This window comes from Rhinolophus sinicus, linkage group LG07 (genome assembly GCF_036562045.2).
Source record: "Rhinolophus sinicus isolate RSC01 linkage group LG07, ASM3656204v1, whole genome shotgun sequence".
NCBI lineage: Eukaryota > Metazoa > Chordata > Mammalia > Chiroptera > Rhinolophidae > Rhinolophus > Rhinolophus sinicus.
The window spans coordinates 51,010,348-51,028,942 of record NC_133757.1 but is presented as its reverse complement, the minus strand read 5'-3'; the positions used below and the strand labels follow the sequence as shown (position 1 = coordinate 51,028,942).

General features: G+C 34.1%; 1 protein-coding gene across 2 annotated transcripts in view; it reads right to left on the bottom strand.

Annotated features, from left to right (window-relative positions):
- The window catches only part of ADK (adenosine kinase), a 450,882-nt gene that overhangs the window by 386,003 nt on the left and 46,284 nt on the right, over positions 1–18,595 (bottom strand). For both annotated transcript variants that reach the window (XM_019745975.2, XM_019745976.2), the window contains exon 3: positions 6,622–6,675. In XM_019745975.2, coding sequence (XP_019601534.1) covers positions 6,622–6,675 — 54 coding nt within the window. The remainder of the gene's footprint in view (positions 1–6,621; positions 6,676–18,595) is intronic.

The window sequence follows — 18,595 nt, the reverse complement described above, 5'->3', positions numbered from 1 at the left end:
TCTAAAATCAAATCACGGTCTATCCTTTTCCACTATAAGACAAGTTATAGAGTCTCTCTATGACTCAGATTCCTGTAAAATGGAAATAATTATATCTACCTCTAAAGGTTGCTATGAAAATGAAATTAGAGCATAAAAGCAATTAAAATAATGCTCTTTTCTTGTTCTTCAATACATACATGATATTTAATAGTGCAATACGCTCCAAAAGAAATCAATAATTATATTCAGCAGAGAAAATGTTTTCGAGGATTAGATTAGCTAATAGATACTAAAAATTTCCCCAAAACTCCCATATCCATATTATCCCCCAAAACTCTGACTCAATCCATAGGGTACAGACAGTGTTGCCATACCCTTACATTATTTTTCAGGTAGATATTTGTCAAAGCTTCATTCTCAAAATATTCCTGTTTGTTTTAGACCAAGAAGCAAAAGAATTCAACATCCCAACAGTTCCTGCTCTCTTCTTTCCGTGCTGACCCCATGGAATATTCACCCCATAGATATTATACAGTGAAATACTGTCAAGTACATTGTTTATAGCAAAGGAGCAATGAACTACACTTGGACTGAAAACCTCTGGATAAAGTTTCAGGACACACCTTACTCTTCCCTTCCGAAAACAATCAAAGAGGTGGAAAGCAAAGACCATTACTCTTCTCTTTTTCTAAAGAATTTTATGCTAGAAACTCAGAAACTATACCCATAGAAATTACTGAATAGACTAAAAAAGAGGTAGCAAATTAATCACTTGCTTAATTTTTATTAATAATATTAATAAAATAGCAAAGCACTAATCTAAACCCACAGTGATATTTGACAGACATGTTTTCCAGAAGCCAGTTCAAGAGGGTTTTTATAAACATCATCGTACAAAAACCTACGTCACAACTAACCTTTACATGGTTCTTCATAGTTCAGAACTTTTTCATATACGTAATTTCATCTAATCCTTATAAAACCCAATAAGAAAAAATGAAATTATCACCATTTTATAAATAAGGACATTAAATTCAGAAGATTAAGTGATTAATCCAAGTGACATAGTTGATACTGTATCAACTACAACTGTATTTCCCAGAATCCCCTTCCCTATATGGTTTCAGGTTAGGATTAACCACAAGAGAAATGTGTACACAATTTGGGAGGTGCAAGTGAAGCAGCTGCCATGTCAGCCCAAAGGTAGTTATCAGTTAGAGGTGGTGCAAGATGGACAGAAAGGTATGGGCAGAATTCCAGTTTGCACTTACTTATCCCCACTCCACCTCCTGCTCACTTTCCCAACCAGGCCCAAGCCTATCACCAGATGGTTCACTGAAAACCCTCAGGTGGTAGCAACAAAGAGCCAACAACCCACCAACCCCCTTTACAGTTCACCCGAGCAGTCGGACATGCCTAGCTGCTACTTAAAAGCTCCAACTCATTAACCTACACCAGAAGTGGTTAGTGACTATTCTCTGTTCCTTTTTGGACCTTTACTTCCCTGGTATTTCCCAAATTGAATAAAGTTTAATTCCTACAATAAATTCCTTATTTCTTAATTTTCATAGTGGAACTGAATCCTGACACACCAAAGTTATATAGTCTGTAGCAAAACTCACACTTAAACTAAGTTTCTTCTAATGCTAAGTACACGGCACCACACATTTCTTCAAAAACAGAAGATGGCAATTTAGGGTTAAATCCTTTAAGAGTTTTAAGATTTACCATTCCACTAATGATATACATTTTTTCATTCATCTACCATACATACATAAATATAAGACCAAGTGTAATTCTAAAATTATCTCCTGTAACCAGTTCTCCTTTATGACAGGGTAATAATTTTCTTCTAAACAACAAAATATTTAAGCAAACCTTTCAGAAGTTTCATAATCCAGGTATAACAGGTAAGAAAAAACTATGAAATCCCAGAATTTTAAAGTGAGAGGTCAGTCAAAAGTTCACCAAAAAGGGTGAACTCTGGTCACAGATTACTTGAGAACCATTTATGGAATATGAGTATGTGTAAAAGCCTGAAATGAATTCAATCAATGCTAGTTTGGGACTCTCACAGAAGCCATCTAATGGTATCAGTTAAAAAAAAAGGTGCAAAGAAATCTAACATTTAGTACTTATTCCTGGAGTCACAGCCTCATAAGCAAAAATGGTGAAGATTATTATAAAGAACTTCTTAAAGATCAATTCAAAAAGCAATACAGTTAATGGTTACCTTACGAAGATCAAACTACATATAAAAATCAATAAAAAAACTTTTCCCACGTAAAAGGCTTTTTAGTGGATGAAATGTCCAATGAAAGTATCATACATATAACCAAACAACTCAGATCAAAGATTATTTTCTAGAGAAAAGGTTTCTAGTGGTGAAAAAGTGATGTCAATGATAAAGATTATAAACGTTCAAGAAAATGAGGGTAAAAAAAGAAAAAAGTATTTAAAAATTATTCCACATAATATGTGGTTGTGAAATGTATGACGTAACTAAACTAAATTATAAGTATAAAACTAACTTATTTCATAGACATCTCTAAAAGCTTTTAGAATCAACTGGGCCAGAAATCTTTATTATACTCCCTCCTTGGAAGAATGGGAAGTGTCCTGCATTTGGAAGTCAGGCACACATAGTATATGATTCTCAAATCATTCACTAGTGGCTACAGCTCTGAGGTGGTTTCCAAAACCATAATACAATACTGTGAAATTAATCAGCCGTTGAGTCTTGATATAGCTATTGAGTTCATTACAATCAGTTACTGAGTCTTGCGATGGATATTAATTTGTCTATTTAAAACAAAACAAAACTCTACATCCTTAAGGAGATGCTCATTGTGACAGAAAAACACTTAAATGGGAATCAGGAGACTCGAATTCTGGTTCAGCACTGTCATTAAACAACAGTGTAACCTGTAGCAAGTCATTTTATCACTGTGAATCTCACTCAAGTCATTATAAAATACAGATGTGAGTTTTAATATTCATTTCTAGAATCAAAGTTCTATAATTTAAAAGATATGAAAGAAAGTAGCCCTTAAAAGACCATAAAAATGTTCACAATATTTAAAATACTGTATCTTATCTACGAATATTGAAAAAAATTAACCATTTAACCCTGTTGTTGGGCCTAGATGTTCTTTATTTCAATTTTTTAAATTTTTTGCTTGCCAGATTTTTTTTCTCTTTTGCATTAAGTAAATACATTTTGCCATGAACAAAATCTAATAGCTTTACAGGCAATAATTCTTACATGATTCTTACAAAACAATTTGATGTTTTCAAACAACTGCTAAGAACATTAATAATAATGGACATAAGAGCATATCAGATGTTACTGATTGTCTCTAATTGCGCTTAACATATTCTTAAACATGCCACTTAAAAACTTATAAATTTCCCCTGCTAGTTTAGAAATCGGGCACTGTTTTCTAAGAAATTATATTTTTTTTACACTGAACCAAAGAGCAAGGTGTAACAGTGTCCTTTCCAATAGTCTTGCTTCATACCCCTTGCATAATTCATTTCCTCCTATTTCATCATAATACTAAATTGACAAAAAACATAAATACATATAAAATAATACATACAAAAATAAATATAATTATTACAAGACAAAATTTTATAATTTAAGGGGGTAATTCTGACAAAATAATTAATTTTTGACATAAAAAAGTCATTAAAGAGAATTAATTCAAAATCAGAAGGAAAAATATATCTCATATCTAGAACAGCGCACACTGCTTATAAAAATTCACCCTTTATCTTGGCAGCTATCTTGAAAAGCCAAGTAAATAAATGTGAACCTCTTTTTGGAGAAGCTTTCCCCATGCTGTACATATAGTACAGCAAACTGAAAAAAAATCCAGATATCAAGTTACTTCTGTCTGTGTTAAGTGGCATGGATACTTCTATATTTATTTATATTGCCTTTAGAGTTTGTCTTTAACTCCAGCCAACTTTTAACTTTTCTTATCTGAATCTCTATGATCTGATCTCAATATCCTATTCAAAGTAATATACAATTTAGATATTCATAAAATGAACAGCTATTTATGTAAACAAAATGGTTCTATCTTCTATAACTGCAGATATGTCCAATAAGAAAACCCAAAATCACAAAATTCCCAATCATGCAACTGTTTTTAAATGTGAAGTAACATTAAATTGGAGAGTAAGTCTCCATTTATAAATGAAGCCAACAGCTTTTCTTTAAATAGTGCCCAATACAGTGACTGATAAGTGGATGAAAAAAATATTTATTGAATAAAACAGTGGTGGTTTTCTAATTTATTTTAAATTACTCCATTTACAAAACTAAACCCCTGACAGACTGAGAAAAATCTACAGAAAACTAATGAAAACAGTTCATTCCTGGACCATGTACAGAGAGAAGTATAAATTCCATAGTTTTGGATTAATCCCATCACAAATTTAATTGCTTGGCTTTGCCTAGTTTAACTCATCCTCCAGAATCATCAGGATGTAGAATATTAGGAAAAAGGAACCTGAGAGAAACCATTCTGCTTAAAGAGACAAGTGTCCCTGTCATTGCTGACCAATGTTTCCTGTCCTGTTTCATTCCAGTCTTGCCCAGACAGAGAAATAACAAAAATGTTTGTGAAGCAAGAATGACTAAGTGTATATGAAACCTGAATCACCACATTTTAGGAACTAAGAATATTTTTAATGAAAATATAGTTAGTATTTACCACATGAAGTATTACCAAGATAATCATTGTACTACTATTGGTATACATAGAATTAAGGTACATTTTCAAAAAGCGGGCTTATTTAACGATGCCAATGCATTTTTACAATATCATGGTGAATCAAGACTGTCTTTAACAGATTAGAATTAAGAAGCAATAATGTTTTATGAGAATAAAGCATGGAATTATTAACTGTATAATTAAATTTTGCTTTATATCTACATCTCTTACGATATTTTAAAAAGCTTAGTCTTGAGCACAAAGACATCTTGGTAAAAGACACAAATGAGATTATTTACAAGCAGCTTTCATGACGTTAGCTTTCATGGAGGACTAGTACTGAATTTTTTAAATTAACATTCTACTCTTATGGTGGTATGTTCAACTGAAAGAACTTAATGAAATTCAGTAAATTTAAAGTGTTAATTTACTGAATTTCATTATGTTCTTTTTTCTGATTATAGAAATGGAAACTTCCAGAAATAAACAATTCATAAGTTTTAAATTGCGCACCATTCTGAGTAGCATGATGAAATCTTGCACCGTCCAGTCTGTCCCACTCAGAACATGAATCATCCCTTGCCCAATATATCCACGCTGTATAGCTACCTGCTCATTGGTCACTTAGTAGCCATCTGGGCTACCAGATCGGCTGTTGAGGTATCACAGTGCTTGTTCAAGTAATCCTTATAACAGCCGATCGCTATGTTATAATGCCTACGTCATTCACCTCACTTTATCTCATCACACAGACACTGTATCATCTCACATCATCACAAGTAGAAGGGTGAGTATATACACTGCAGTAGGATATTGAGAGAGAGACAGAGAGACAGAGAGAGAGAGACTACATTCAAATAACTTATTATAGTATATTATCACATTGTTCTATTTTATTAGTAGTTATTGTTAATCTCTTGTGTCTAATTTGTAAATTAAACTTTATCATAGGTATGTACGTATAGGAAAAAAATATAGTATATGTAGAATTTGGTACAATCAGAGGTTTCAGGCATCCACTTATTCCCCCATAGATAAGGTGGGACTACAGTATTATCAAGTGTGGTCCAATCTGAAGGTGCAGTTAGCCTCAAATTCCTCAAATTCTTAATTCTACAGTATTATTTGACATGAGGTGTTTGCATAATAATTAAGGTTATCATAACTTTTTTACAGTACAATGGGAAAAAAGTAGACTAGCTAGAAAATAGAAATATATAAAAAAAATTTTAGCTTCCCTCTTTGGACAATCTTATGATACTGAAAAGGTCAAGTTAACATGAATTTAAAGAACTCTCAAACCAGTAATTTTTAACTAAAAACTTCACAGTAGGAACTAATCTTTAACGACTGTAGGGCAGAAAAATATCAATGGAAATATCCCAGAATCATATATATAGTTATTTTTATCTGGAAGATAGAACCCTAAGAACATTAAAACTTTAAAAAGGAAGACAATTTTATTCACGTTTCAAACTTTTTAAAAAGTGTTTTACCTTATGCTAAACAATAACCAGGCACTTACTTTTTCATAAGGCAACAAAAGAAAATTATTAATATATTTCTCCATCTTAAGCATGAGGGTGAGGAAGTCAACTAAGTAAGAGCCAGAAATTAACAAAGACAAAATTTAATATTTTATCTGGGGAAAGAAAATGAATTGACTTATTTCCCAATATACCCTTAGTCTAGATGATGGAATACAATACTAAATATTTCAAGGTGCATATAGGAACAATTATTTCCTGTGTTAACCTTATGTAATACAAATATCCTAATCCTACTAAAATTAAGATCTTAGTGTTAATTATATCTTTACACTTCACATAATTTTAAAAATCAGATTGTTTATATACATCTACCCCACAGACAGAATAGAATAAACTATGTACAACCTCGGATTTAATGCACTTACAGTTCCTTGTGTTTGTCTTCAGCCAAGATTTGGTCATTTGCTTTAAGAGAATACCTATAACACAAAACAAAAATATACAGGTCATATAAACATACAAGTACGTTTGCCTCAGGGACACCTGAGTATAAATAAGTAGTATAAATAGTTGACACCTATCAAACACTACCACACTGTTACAGGTCTCTGTCTTAATTGATAAAATACAAAAAAGGCTGTTCTATTAGTCATTCTACACACAGCACCCCAAGAATTGAAGGGAGATCAACTTGACCATGCTTTAATAACACAAGGTATCTTCAATATTCTTCTGTATTGAATCATCTGTAATGTCACACTCATCCAGCAGGTCAAAATTCAAAAAACTACCCAGAAGTATTCAAAATACCTAAAGTATTTAAAAGTTCATAAAAAATATGGTTATTCATTCATTAAACACATAGTAAACATCTATTGCACACCAAACTATGTACAAGGTAGTGTGACGTAGGAGAAAAAATGAGTTTTTAAATTCTTGACAGACCCATTTACAGCTTAATGACCATACACAATTATTTCGCCTATGTAAATCTCAGTTTCCAGGCCAGCCCGGTGGCCCAGGTGGTTAGAGCTCCATGTTCCTAACTCCGAAGGCTGCCGGTTAGATTCCCATATGGGCCAGTGAGTGGGCTCTCAACCACAAGGTTGCCAGTTCAATTCCTCGAGTCCTGCAAGGGATGGTGGGCAGCGCCCCCTGCAACTAAGATTGAACACAGCACCTTGAGCTGAGCTGCCTCCCGGATGGCTCAGTTGGTTGGAGCGCAGGCTCTCAACCACAAGGCTGCCGGTTGGACAAAAAAAAAAAAAAAAAAAAAAAGAAGAAGAAAAAAAAAATCTGTTTCCCTGTCTATAAATTTAGAACAGGGATCTTTCAAATTACTGCTGAAGGTGAACACTTTCTGAGGAGTACACTGCTGAAACAGATTCAAAAAAGAAAGAAAGAAAAGAAAAAGACAGCAATTACCAGGTCTTCAATTTATACCTGTATTCAACACTTTCCTAAAATTAACTGTGTCGAGCACCTCTGGCAGCTGTTAGAATGAGTTTTGTGTGAGCAAGAGTGACTCCACATTGAATGAGCAAGAGTAACTCCATTTTGGACATGCACAAAGAACCTAGCGGACAATGCCCAGGAAGCTGCCTGGTTGCCCTGGTAATTGGGTGTAACCAGCTACACCCCGAAGGTCTGCTCCTGAGGACGTCAGGGTCGCCGGCTGGCTGCCCCAATGAGGTGACGTCAGGAAGGCACTCAGAAATGCTTAAGAACTGAGGACTTTTGCAGCTCAGAGCCAGTCTCAACTGAGAAGTGACCACACTGCCACTCTTCTCCGAGAAACCTCTGCTCTGCTCTGCTCTGCTCCAACCGAACCTCCCAGACCAGCCACCCTTCCTCGTTCTACCAGGACGCTGATTGACTTTGGAATGGGTTCATTATTTTATTTGACCCAATTATTGTATTACTCTGTGCTTTACTGTTTGGTGTGTTCATGATTGATGCGTCACTGTTTGGTGTGCTGATGATTAATGTTTGAATAAAGAGCATATTGAAAGGCATTTAAGATTTTGCGTGCTCTGTTCTTCACTCATGTCATGGCTACCGCAGAGGCCTCAGTCAGTGCCAGGTAGATCCTGGGGCTCTGGGAGTCTCTTGGGGATTAGTCCCCCTGACTTGCAGGAAAAGACTGCAGCACAGAGTGTGAGCCTAGCAGTCGCGCGTAACACTAACCTACCTGACAATGAATCAGAGGTCCAAGTGAAGAAGCCATGTGGATTCTCCTTTCTTGCCTCCCCTTTCAGAAGTGCCATTACCCATGTTACAAAAAGAACAGCAATCACCCATCCTGAATGGAACTGTACTGCACTGCCTGGAGTGTAAAATCCTCTGGAGAAAAAAAAACCTCGGAAGTACTAATCAAGGAATGATTTATATTTTGTCCGCAAAGCCTTCTTTAATACCACAAACTGACTCCAGGTCTTCCTGTTTTATATATTATTTCTATAAAGAATGAAGCCAGCAATTATAAACGGGGAATTGTGATAGGATGTTCTATTTGCAGATACGTTATGGAATGGGGCAGAAGTTGATTATAAAATTCTCACTTGAAAAGTTTATCTCTTCCATCCCATGATCACCATCAAAGAACGTATTACTTTTCAGGTAGAGTCCTGTGAAGCAAAGCTAGGAGAATGTCCAATAAGAAACAAGAAAGATAGTGCCAACTTATTTCTTCCAGGAAACAAACCTAAAACAAGGCCCCTTGCCCTGCCATTTATCTACCGAGGATCAAATATCAGAAGATGGTTGTCACAGAAACACGAATCAAATCATTAATTTGAACTGAAAAATGAGGCCAGACTTTTTCTATCATGAAAATAAATCTGATTGGTTTGACAATGAAGAACAGTTTTGCCAATAAGGTTCCAGGGCAGATGGTCTTAAAATAAATGAATGGCTTTGACTAAAACATATTTAAGGCATTTGATAAAAACATTTTATCAAAAAAATACCCTTTCAAAAGAGCCCTTCTAATTACTAGACAGAATGCTACCCAACTCATGAACAGCTTAATAAAGCCAATTAGATCTCCAAATTTACTTGGTTGAATTTTGTTTTCTAACAGATGTGGTGGCAACCCTGGGATGAAAGTGAATTCCTGACGCCATACATGGACAATGAGGAACACAGGTGTGGCACCCACAAATCCCATTTTGAGTTCACTGTCTTTCTCGCTGTCTGGCCATTAGTAAGTCCCTCTCAGTTTGAGTTCCACTCTCTCTTTGCATTTGAGCTCTGAGCTCATTGGCTTTCCTTTACAGGCAGGTCACCTTGAGCTAGGAGATGATTCTGCTCACAGCCAACTGAAGAGGAGCCATCTAAGCTGGCAGATGGTCTACCTCCAAGAGCCAAGCCCCTAGTGTGTCAGACCGCAATCCCCAGGTGTAAACCCCAGCCCTTAGCTCTGTCCCTGAATTCCACCTTGGGAACTGCTGACGGTTTAGTCTGCAATTCCTCATTTGTTTGGAATCAGCCCATAGATTTCACATTGAGAACTGTTGGTGGCAGCTGAAATGCTCAGCCTCTCTGACTCAAGCCTGCTTTGTTCCCATGGCCTTCAAGTTAATAGCTTCTGCTTAGTATTTCCTCTAGACATAATAATCATTAGAGGAATTCTGCTCGCAGCTTCAATTTTACTAAAACATCCCCTCCCATTTCCCCTTCCCTTGATGTAAAAGAAGCCTGAACTCTACTTTGTTAAGATGGATTTGAGGAACCACTATGTCTCCCATCTTCTTGGTTGGCACCTTCTGGATCAATAAACCTATCCTTCCTTAAAAAAAAAAAAAAATCCTTTTGACAAAGGCATATTGAAATAAATAGTATTTAACTTTTCCCAGCACCTCCTGAAATGTTAAGGTAAACATATACCTAGAAGTAAAATACTAATAGATGTAATTACTAGTTGTTTAAGAAGCCTTAATAAATAAAGCCCTTTTTGGTATACTTCCCAGAATTGCATGTCTCTAAAGACTCTAATACCTGGCAAGTGAGGTGGTTTCTAATTCTTTACTTCCACAAAAACTGAAGAAGGATCTAATCAAATTATCAGCTAATCGATAAATAAAAATATTTTTTATGACAGATCATTTGATTATAGAGTTCAAATAATTGAGTGACTCAGCTGAAACAAAAGCCTGTCCATTACCATCCAATTAATTATGTGAAATTTTTCTCAACACTTACACCTCTAAAACAAAAAAGGGAAATAAAATGATGCTGACCATTGTCTTACTGTAGCAGTGAGTAGTATTTATCCACAAAATGTTGAACTAAAAACAAAAATGTAAGATTAGCTTCACCCATGTCATCAAAAGTTGCATTTCGAATAACTTATTTTCTTGTTTCATAATTATTTAACATTTTACTACATTTATGTTGGTTTACTAACCACATGCTAATTACAATTTAATGACTGGGAGACTTTTTTTAAACATTCCGTTTACATACATATTTTTATTGAAGAGATATGACAGAGTGATCAATAAGCATGAGGTTTTAATGTACAAAATATACTTTCATAATATATTATTACATGTAAAATATAATTCCTGCATATAAATCAATTACATATGGATAAAATCTGGTTGAGAAAAGTATAACAGAAATATAAATTTAACAGAAAAAGGAATATAAAACTTTTCAATGTTAAAAAAAGAGCTTGCTCGTGTATTTTTAGAAATGGATGGTAGGTACCAAACCACTAGGTTATTTAGAGTCTACTAAAAGAGTGACTTGTCAGTTTTATTTAACATTACAATAAAAACTCATTAATATTAATGATTGAGCAAAATATTTTTATGTAAGTTAAAAAGTGGTAGTTCTCAACCTTTTCTCTGCCTGACTTTACCAAAGGGAAAACACATCTATACTCCAATCAGCAGATGAGGAAGCAGGACAAAACACCCAGAGAAAGGGGCCTCTTGATCCTGCAGCTTGCCCCCCACAGAGAGAACCTCTTGAGTGAGTTAAAGAACATTAGGTCTAAAGTCTGAGACCTAGGTTATTGTTCTGATTCTGCCAATAATTAGCTTTTTGAAGTGGGCAGGCCATTTAATTACTCTATGGAGGACAAAACTACCTATATCACAGGGTTGCTATGTGGATCAAATAGGATAATACATGAAAAGTGCCCTGCACATTATTTAACACGTAATAAATACTCATCCCTACCCCCTTTCTTGGAATGCTCCCACACCTATAAAACAAATAATTCAATTAGTTCAATATTGGGGGTGGGAGGCAGTTTAAAGTGTTTTGCATGTTTGGAAACAATTGCATGAGTACCAATGTCCACTAAGGAAACCAGAGAGTTGTGTATAAGGATGTCAATTAAGAGCATTATTTATGAAAAAGTAAAACTGTAAACAACTACACCACCCAGAAAGTAGCAGACTGTATCAATAAATTATAGTACAACCATGTGGAAATGGTTCAACAATAAGTTTTTTTAAAAATCACAAAATACTCCCAAAAAGAATTGGAAACATGTATGTAAAAATATTATATAGCATTACAGATGATATTTTTTCTTCTTTGTGCTTTTTTGAAACATAAGCATATCATTTTTGAAGTTAGAAAAATATATAGTAAAAACAAACACATGTAACACTTTAGAATGTGGTTATAATATTCATCTGGATATAGTTTTCACCTAAATTTTTCAACCAATTAACATGTAAGCCTCCAAAGATTAGTTCGAAACTTTTCTTGTATAAAAACTTTTAAATAAATTTAAGTCAAATACTTTATGGAATGAACATTGACAGTAACAGGTGAGAAGTTAAGTAGGAAGAAGGGGAGAGGAAAGGGAGGGAGAGGAAGAGGGAAAGAGGAAGTAGAGGAGAGGAGAAGTAGGAGAGGAGAAAAAAGAGTACTTTCCTCCAGCCCATCTGAGCTGTTTCAGGAAGACACGCTTGAAGTAAAATAGAACAAAATCCAATAATGGCATTCCCACCATGGGCAATGGGAAAATGCTACTGCTATTTAGGTTTATAATTTAATATCAGAACACATAAGTAAAATATATTAATACATTATAGAGGAGCATTTGAGATCTTGCTCACCAGCATATGAGGTCAGTTTGTTTCAAATAAACTTACAAATTTTTTTTAAAAAAATACATTATAGATAACGATTAAGATACGCAAGAACAGCAGTAGTGTAAACTAATAGTAATAAAACAAAGTTTGGGAAACTGATAAGAGATTGAAACAAACATTATTTACCAAATATGTTCTTTCCCTGAAGTTTAGCATAACATGGAATTTTAGGCTTATAAAAGACCTTAAAGAAACTGTGAAGTCCAGAAAAAACCCTGTCATAAGTAAAATGCCCTACTCACTGTCGTACGGGTATAAATGCCAAGCTAAGACTTGCTACATAGCAGGATGAGAATAAATTATTTCATAAATACTGGCAACTAAAATTGCCTTCTGAGAATTAAACAAGTACAATTCCTAGAAATCTACAAACGTTACCACATAGTCCAAACAATCCTAATACTGTCCTGCAAAATGATAAAAAATTGGCAGAATCAATCAGGTAGGCAGTGTGGATATAGTAAGATTTTAAAAAACATGTTTAATTGGCTCTTGCAATTAAAAATGAAGGTTGACACAAGGTTGCCAGTTCAATCCCTCAAGTCCCGCAAGGGATGGTGGGCTTCGCCCCCTGGAACTAAGATTGAACACGGCACCTTGAGCTGAGCTGCCACTGAGCTCCCGGATGGCTCAGTTGGTTGGAGCGCATCCTCTCAACCACAAGGTTGCCGGTTTGACTCCCGCAAGGGATGGTGGGCTGTGCCGCCTGCAACTAGAAAATGGCAACTGGACCGGGAGCTGAGCTGCGCCCTCCACAACTAAGAAACAAATTGAAGCTGAATGGCACCCTCCACAACTAAGATTGAAAGGACAACAACTTGACTTGGAAAAAAAAAAAAAATGAAGGTTGATTAAAACATACTAGACAGGAAGAAAAGAGGCCAAAAGTGTTCATCATAACAACGTTTCATACTAAAGCTGAAATTTAAGAGGCTTTTCTAAAGAAACAGATTAAGAATAAACCACAAGGTTAGAATGAAAATAGTAGCAAAAGTACAAGGATTATGGAAATAATATTTTAAATTCTCATTAATAAACTAGATGAGGATTAAAACTCAATTAGAGAAAGCTGAAGGAAAAAGAATTAATCCAGATTTAAACCTAAACTCTCAGAATTATACTCTTGGTAGTCTTAAATTTTTCTTTCCTTATGTCTTTTATTTTTAAAAAATTGATAATTACTCAAAATGACTGGCCACATATTTTCAGTAAAGGAATTTTTAAAAATTTGTTACTTGTGATATGTCACTGCTTGGCTCTTGGGCTACGTCAAGAAAACTGGCCCACTTTATATGACACTTCCCATTTATTTCTAAATACATTTTAATCTGGCTTCTGTCCCTATCACTTCACTGTGATTTACCGGGCTGAGGTCACCACTGAAATCCTATTGTCAAATCCACTGGAGTCTTGTCGGCCTTATGTTACGAGACATTTGTTACATTTGATATTATTAACCACTCTGTCATACAAACTCACTGGACTTCGTGAGACCATCTTAGTTCTCCTGCTAAAAGCTCACTTTCTTCTCCACCTCCTTCCATAATTCTTCATCTATCCCTCCATTAATGTTCTACCTTCCAACCCACTTCTTTTACTTTATACCCTTTCTCTAGAAAGGCTCATGTATTGGTTGCTTTAAATACACCTATACAATGATGATGGTGATGATGATGATGATAGCAGCTGACATTTATTGAATGGCAGTGTAAAGTTACAATTAAATATAATGTTTATTTATTGTACATCTCTCCAGCCATGAATCCTCTACCCAACAGAAACATAAATCAAGCTCTCTCCTTAATATATCCACCTAGATATCACATATTCATCTCAGGCATAAACAAAATTGAACTCAGTTTCTCTATCCCCTCCAACATGTCTTCCACCATCTAAATATCACCATCTACAAGTATTCAATCACCAAAACCAAAAGTTGGAATATCATCCCTGGCTTCTTTGTCCTCTTCATTAAATCAAGTTGAGTCTTACCTTTGTAACACTAAAACATTACTGAACTTTCTCCCAACCCCCCTATCCTAGCTACAATGATCAGGTCACCATCTCTCAACAGCTCTATCACTACAGCCTCCTCTGATCTATCTCCTCACATCCACTGACCTACTGCAGACACAGTGATTGATATCATTCTAAATGTGAAACCAACCATGTCATCTCCCTACTTGCCTGTTGCAGGGACATGAGGGACATTCCAAGCTCCTTAGTAGCCGAATGGCAAATACAAAACTTAGCTCATTCAATCCTCACATTGTAATATTCCTACTTTAATATTCTTACTATAATATTCCTAATTTATTCACAAGGAAACTGAGCTTCCATAGATGAAGAAACATAACCAAGGTCAGAGCACTCTCTTAATTAACCTTTATTCTACAATAATACCACAGCAATGAAGTGATTTCTTTCTACATCTGTCTCCTCAATTAGGCTACTAGATGCTTAAAGGCAAGAAACTTACTTAACATTGTATTCCCAGTACTTGGGAAAATGCTCACCACAAAGCAGGCACTCAAATAAATTTGTATTGAGCGTAAATGAACTGTTAAAAATGAATCCATGTTTAGGTAAGTATTAGGAATACCACTTTCCTCGATATTCAAAGTCAGATCAGAGGATCTCTAAGGTATACCACCTAATTATATCTGGGGCAAAGTGAAGATTTCATAAATGAGTGTGTGGTCCTTTAGTAGCCATAATTTCGGTCTTATGTGAGGAAGCCCATAATTTAGGTATTATCAAGATCAATTACTTAATCTGTGAAATAATATAAAGATTCAGAATCAAATATCAGTTTATTTCAAATTGTGAGACTAGTATGCTAAAAGACCATGTTTCTTTAAATGCAGTTCACAAGGTAATTAAGGTTAAAAATATATATATATATTCAAAATTCAGTAACATTTCCAAATACCAGCAATAATCTAGAAAATATTGTTGAAAAAATATTCTACTCACAATAGCAACAATTTTATTTTTAAAATTCCTAGGATAAACCTAACAAACAATGTACACACCTATGAAGAAAACTATAAAATTTTGCAATTAGACCTAAGCTGCACTGCCTTATATTTTAACCACTAATCACATGACTACTTAAGTTTAAATTAATTAAAATTAAATAAAGTTTTAAAATTCAATTCATCAGTTGCACTAACCACACTTCAAATGTTCAAAGCTAAATGTGACTACTGGTTACAGCACAGATACACATTTCTATCATCACAGAAAGTTCTAGGGTAAAGCACAGCTGTAGAGATAAAAACTTATCTCAGATTTTGTTATTTTTTTTACTGTAATCACTTCTACATGGTTTGAATTTTTTCCAAAAAAAACATTTATTTTTATAATGTTTGAAGCTAACAAATTCAGCAATAATCACTACATAAGATGTGTAAGTTTTAAATCACCTATTTTGTAACCCTGCATTTAATGTATTTAGAGCTTATGTGTTATTGAAAATTATAAAACATGAACTAATCAGAAACACTCTCAGAGACACAGAGGAAAAACTGAGGGTTGCTAGATGGGAGGAAGGAGTGGGGATAAGGGGGAAGGTGAGGGGATTAGAAAGCATAGTCGGTAACCACAAGATTGCCACGGGGAGACGAAAGTCAATTTGGGGAATGTAATCAATAATGTAAAGAAATTGTAGGGTATCCGATGGACATTTGTTTCATTAGGGAGACCACCTCAGGGAAGATGTAGACACCTGATCATTGCACTGTACACCTGAAGCTGAATAATAATGAATGTCAACTACCATTGTGTGTGTGTGTGTGTGTGTGTGTGTGTGTGTGTGTGTGTGTATATATATATAAATATATAGTTACAAGAAGCGGAGTACCGCATTAGGAATAGAGACAGTGGAAATGTAATGAGTATGTGCGATGTCAGAGGGGAAGTGGATGGGGGGAGGGGTTTGTCACTGTGCGAGGGATATAAATGATAAATGTCTAACTATTACATTGTTTTGTGCACCTGAAACTAATAAAAAAAAATGTTAAAAAAAAAAGAAAATTATAAAAGAATACCTAAAATAAATGGAGAAATACATGTAAAATAAAAAAAAATACTTACATGGTACAGAACTCATTTTTCTAAATTAATCTATAAATGTAATGTAATTCTAAACAAAATTAAAGAAAAAAATTTGTAGAATTTGACAAGCTCATTCTAAAATTTATGTACAAAAGAGCCAAAAATAAGTAAGAAAATTTTTGAATAAGAAAAAAGTGTAGGGATTTGTTCTAACAGACTTCAAAAAATATTATAAAGCCTTAGTATTAAAATAAATGTAGGGTTGCATTAGTTCAGGGACAGATAAATAGACCAGCAAAAAGAATGAAGAACCTAGAAACTGAGCTATAGATAAAGAAAAACTGACATTGCATATGACTGAGTAAAGGTTGGATTATTCATAATATAGTGATGTAATAGCTGATTCCCAATAAGGAAAAAAAATTTTCCATCATAAACAAAAATCAATTCAGCTCAATTAAAGACCTCAACACACAAAGCATAATATTAAAACTTGCAGAAAAAAATATTGCAAAATAGCTTTATACAGAATTAACTACAAAAGTATCAGAGCATCTCACAATTAATTTTAAAACAATTACAGCTTTTAACTTTACATAAGGAGTCTTACTAGACACTCTAAATACTGTTTCACCTTCAAACCTAATATACACTCATTTATAGAAGTAATTCATCTTTATACAAATAATTAAGTTGTAAATTTCTGGCATTGAATAATCAGCACTGAAATTTATGACCAACTGTTATTACCTTGAGCATTTTTGGAGTGAACATTAAAAATATCTTTCGTGCATGCTTACATTAATCAAGACTTACCTAAGGTTTGTATATTTACATTATTAATATTTAGATCTGTGAGAAAGACATATATTTCCTCAACTACTCTAGCTTGTCTTCTTAAAACTGAGTATTTTCATATCTAATGATGGTTATTCCCCAATTACTATTTCATTAATCCTCTCATTCATCTCATTTCCACGGTATTTACCTGGTATGAAGAAAAATCAAGGCAAACTTGTCTTACACATTCCTTCCCTCCCTTTCCCATCCTTATTAACACCTATCTCTTCCTTTACTCTCCACAATTAGACAATACTCATCTGGAAGTAAGAGTATTTATATGTTCCATTTTTCTTCCTGCCCTTGCATCAACTGTGTCTTTTCAATATGCTAGAAAAGATTATTTTCAGTAGCCTACTTCCTGCTGCAAGTGTTTCTATTTATTTTCAGTTGTTATAGTTTGGCAAATTAGACATATTAAAACTGACTAAATTAATTCTGCTTTTCTTTCAATTAGATAAAGAGCCTAAATTTTCTTATCCCAGGGAAAAACTAGCTTTACAATCTTCTAATAAACAACAGCATATTCTAGAAGAAATTTAATTTTGAATATCAAATAATTAGCTAATTGGTATTTCTCAATCACGGCAATGCTTGCTCTATTCTGGAAATAGGTCAATTGTAGGCAACAAATCAACCCCGCAATACAAGAAGTGCATTGTTTTGAAAATTTAGCCAAGACAAGAACTGTTGAGGCTTTCAATCTCTCACAAAGGATTTGTTAATCTAATCTAACACACTAATTAAAACTAAATAGTAACAATTTTTGGAGAAAATTACACATATTTTCTCACCTACACTCTACCTATAATTGAAGGAAAATAAAATTTCATTAAGTTTATAACCCTTTACAAATCTACACACACAAAAATCTGAATATATGATTGAGTTTTTCGCTTTCATATTAATATTTCCATAGTATGGTTGCAGAAAATAAAGAACACAGGTTTTACAATGAAAACAAACCTGTACTTCAAATCTCTGCAGTATAATTGATGTGTTTTTTGGTCATGAACAAATTTCTTAAGCTCTACATTATTCTTTAGGAGGAAACCTACCTCACAAAGTCATGAGGATTAAACTGATCCCATATAAAAACACACCTAATACATGTTAAATAAATGCTATTATTATATAATTAGATAATGATTGTTAAAAAATTATTACACTCTTATTTTTCTCTCTCCTCTTGAAAATCTTTCAAATGGATTCTCTAAGACCCTTCTTTAGATTCAACTCTTTGTGCTCTACCAGTCCATTTTGCGAAGACCTCTAGCTCTAGCATATGATGGTTCTTGTTCTTTAAAAAACAACTCTGAAAAGCTTGACAAACATAGCACATGAAAAATACATCTAAAAGCAAAAGAAGAAAGCATCAAGT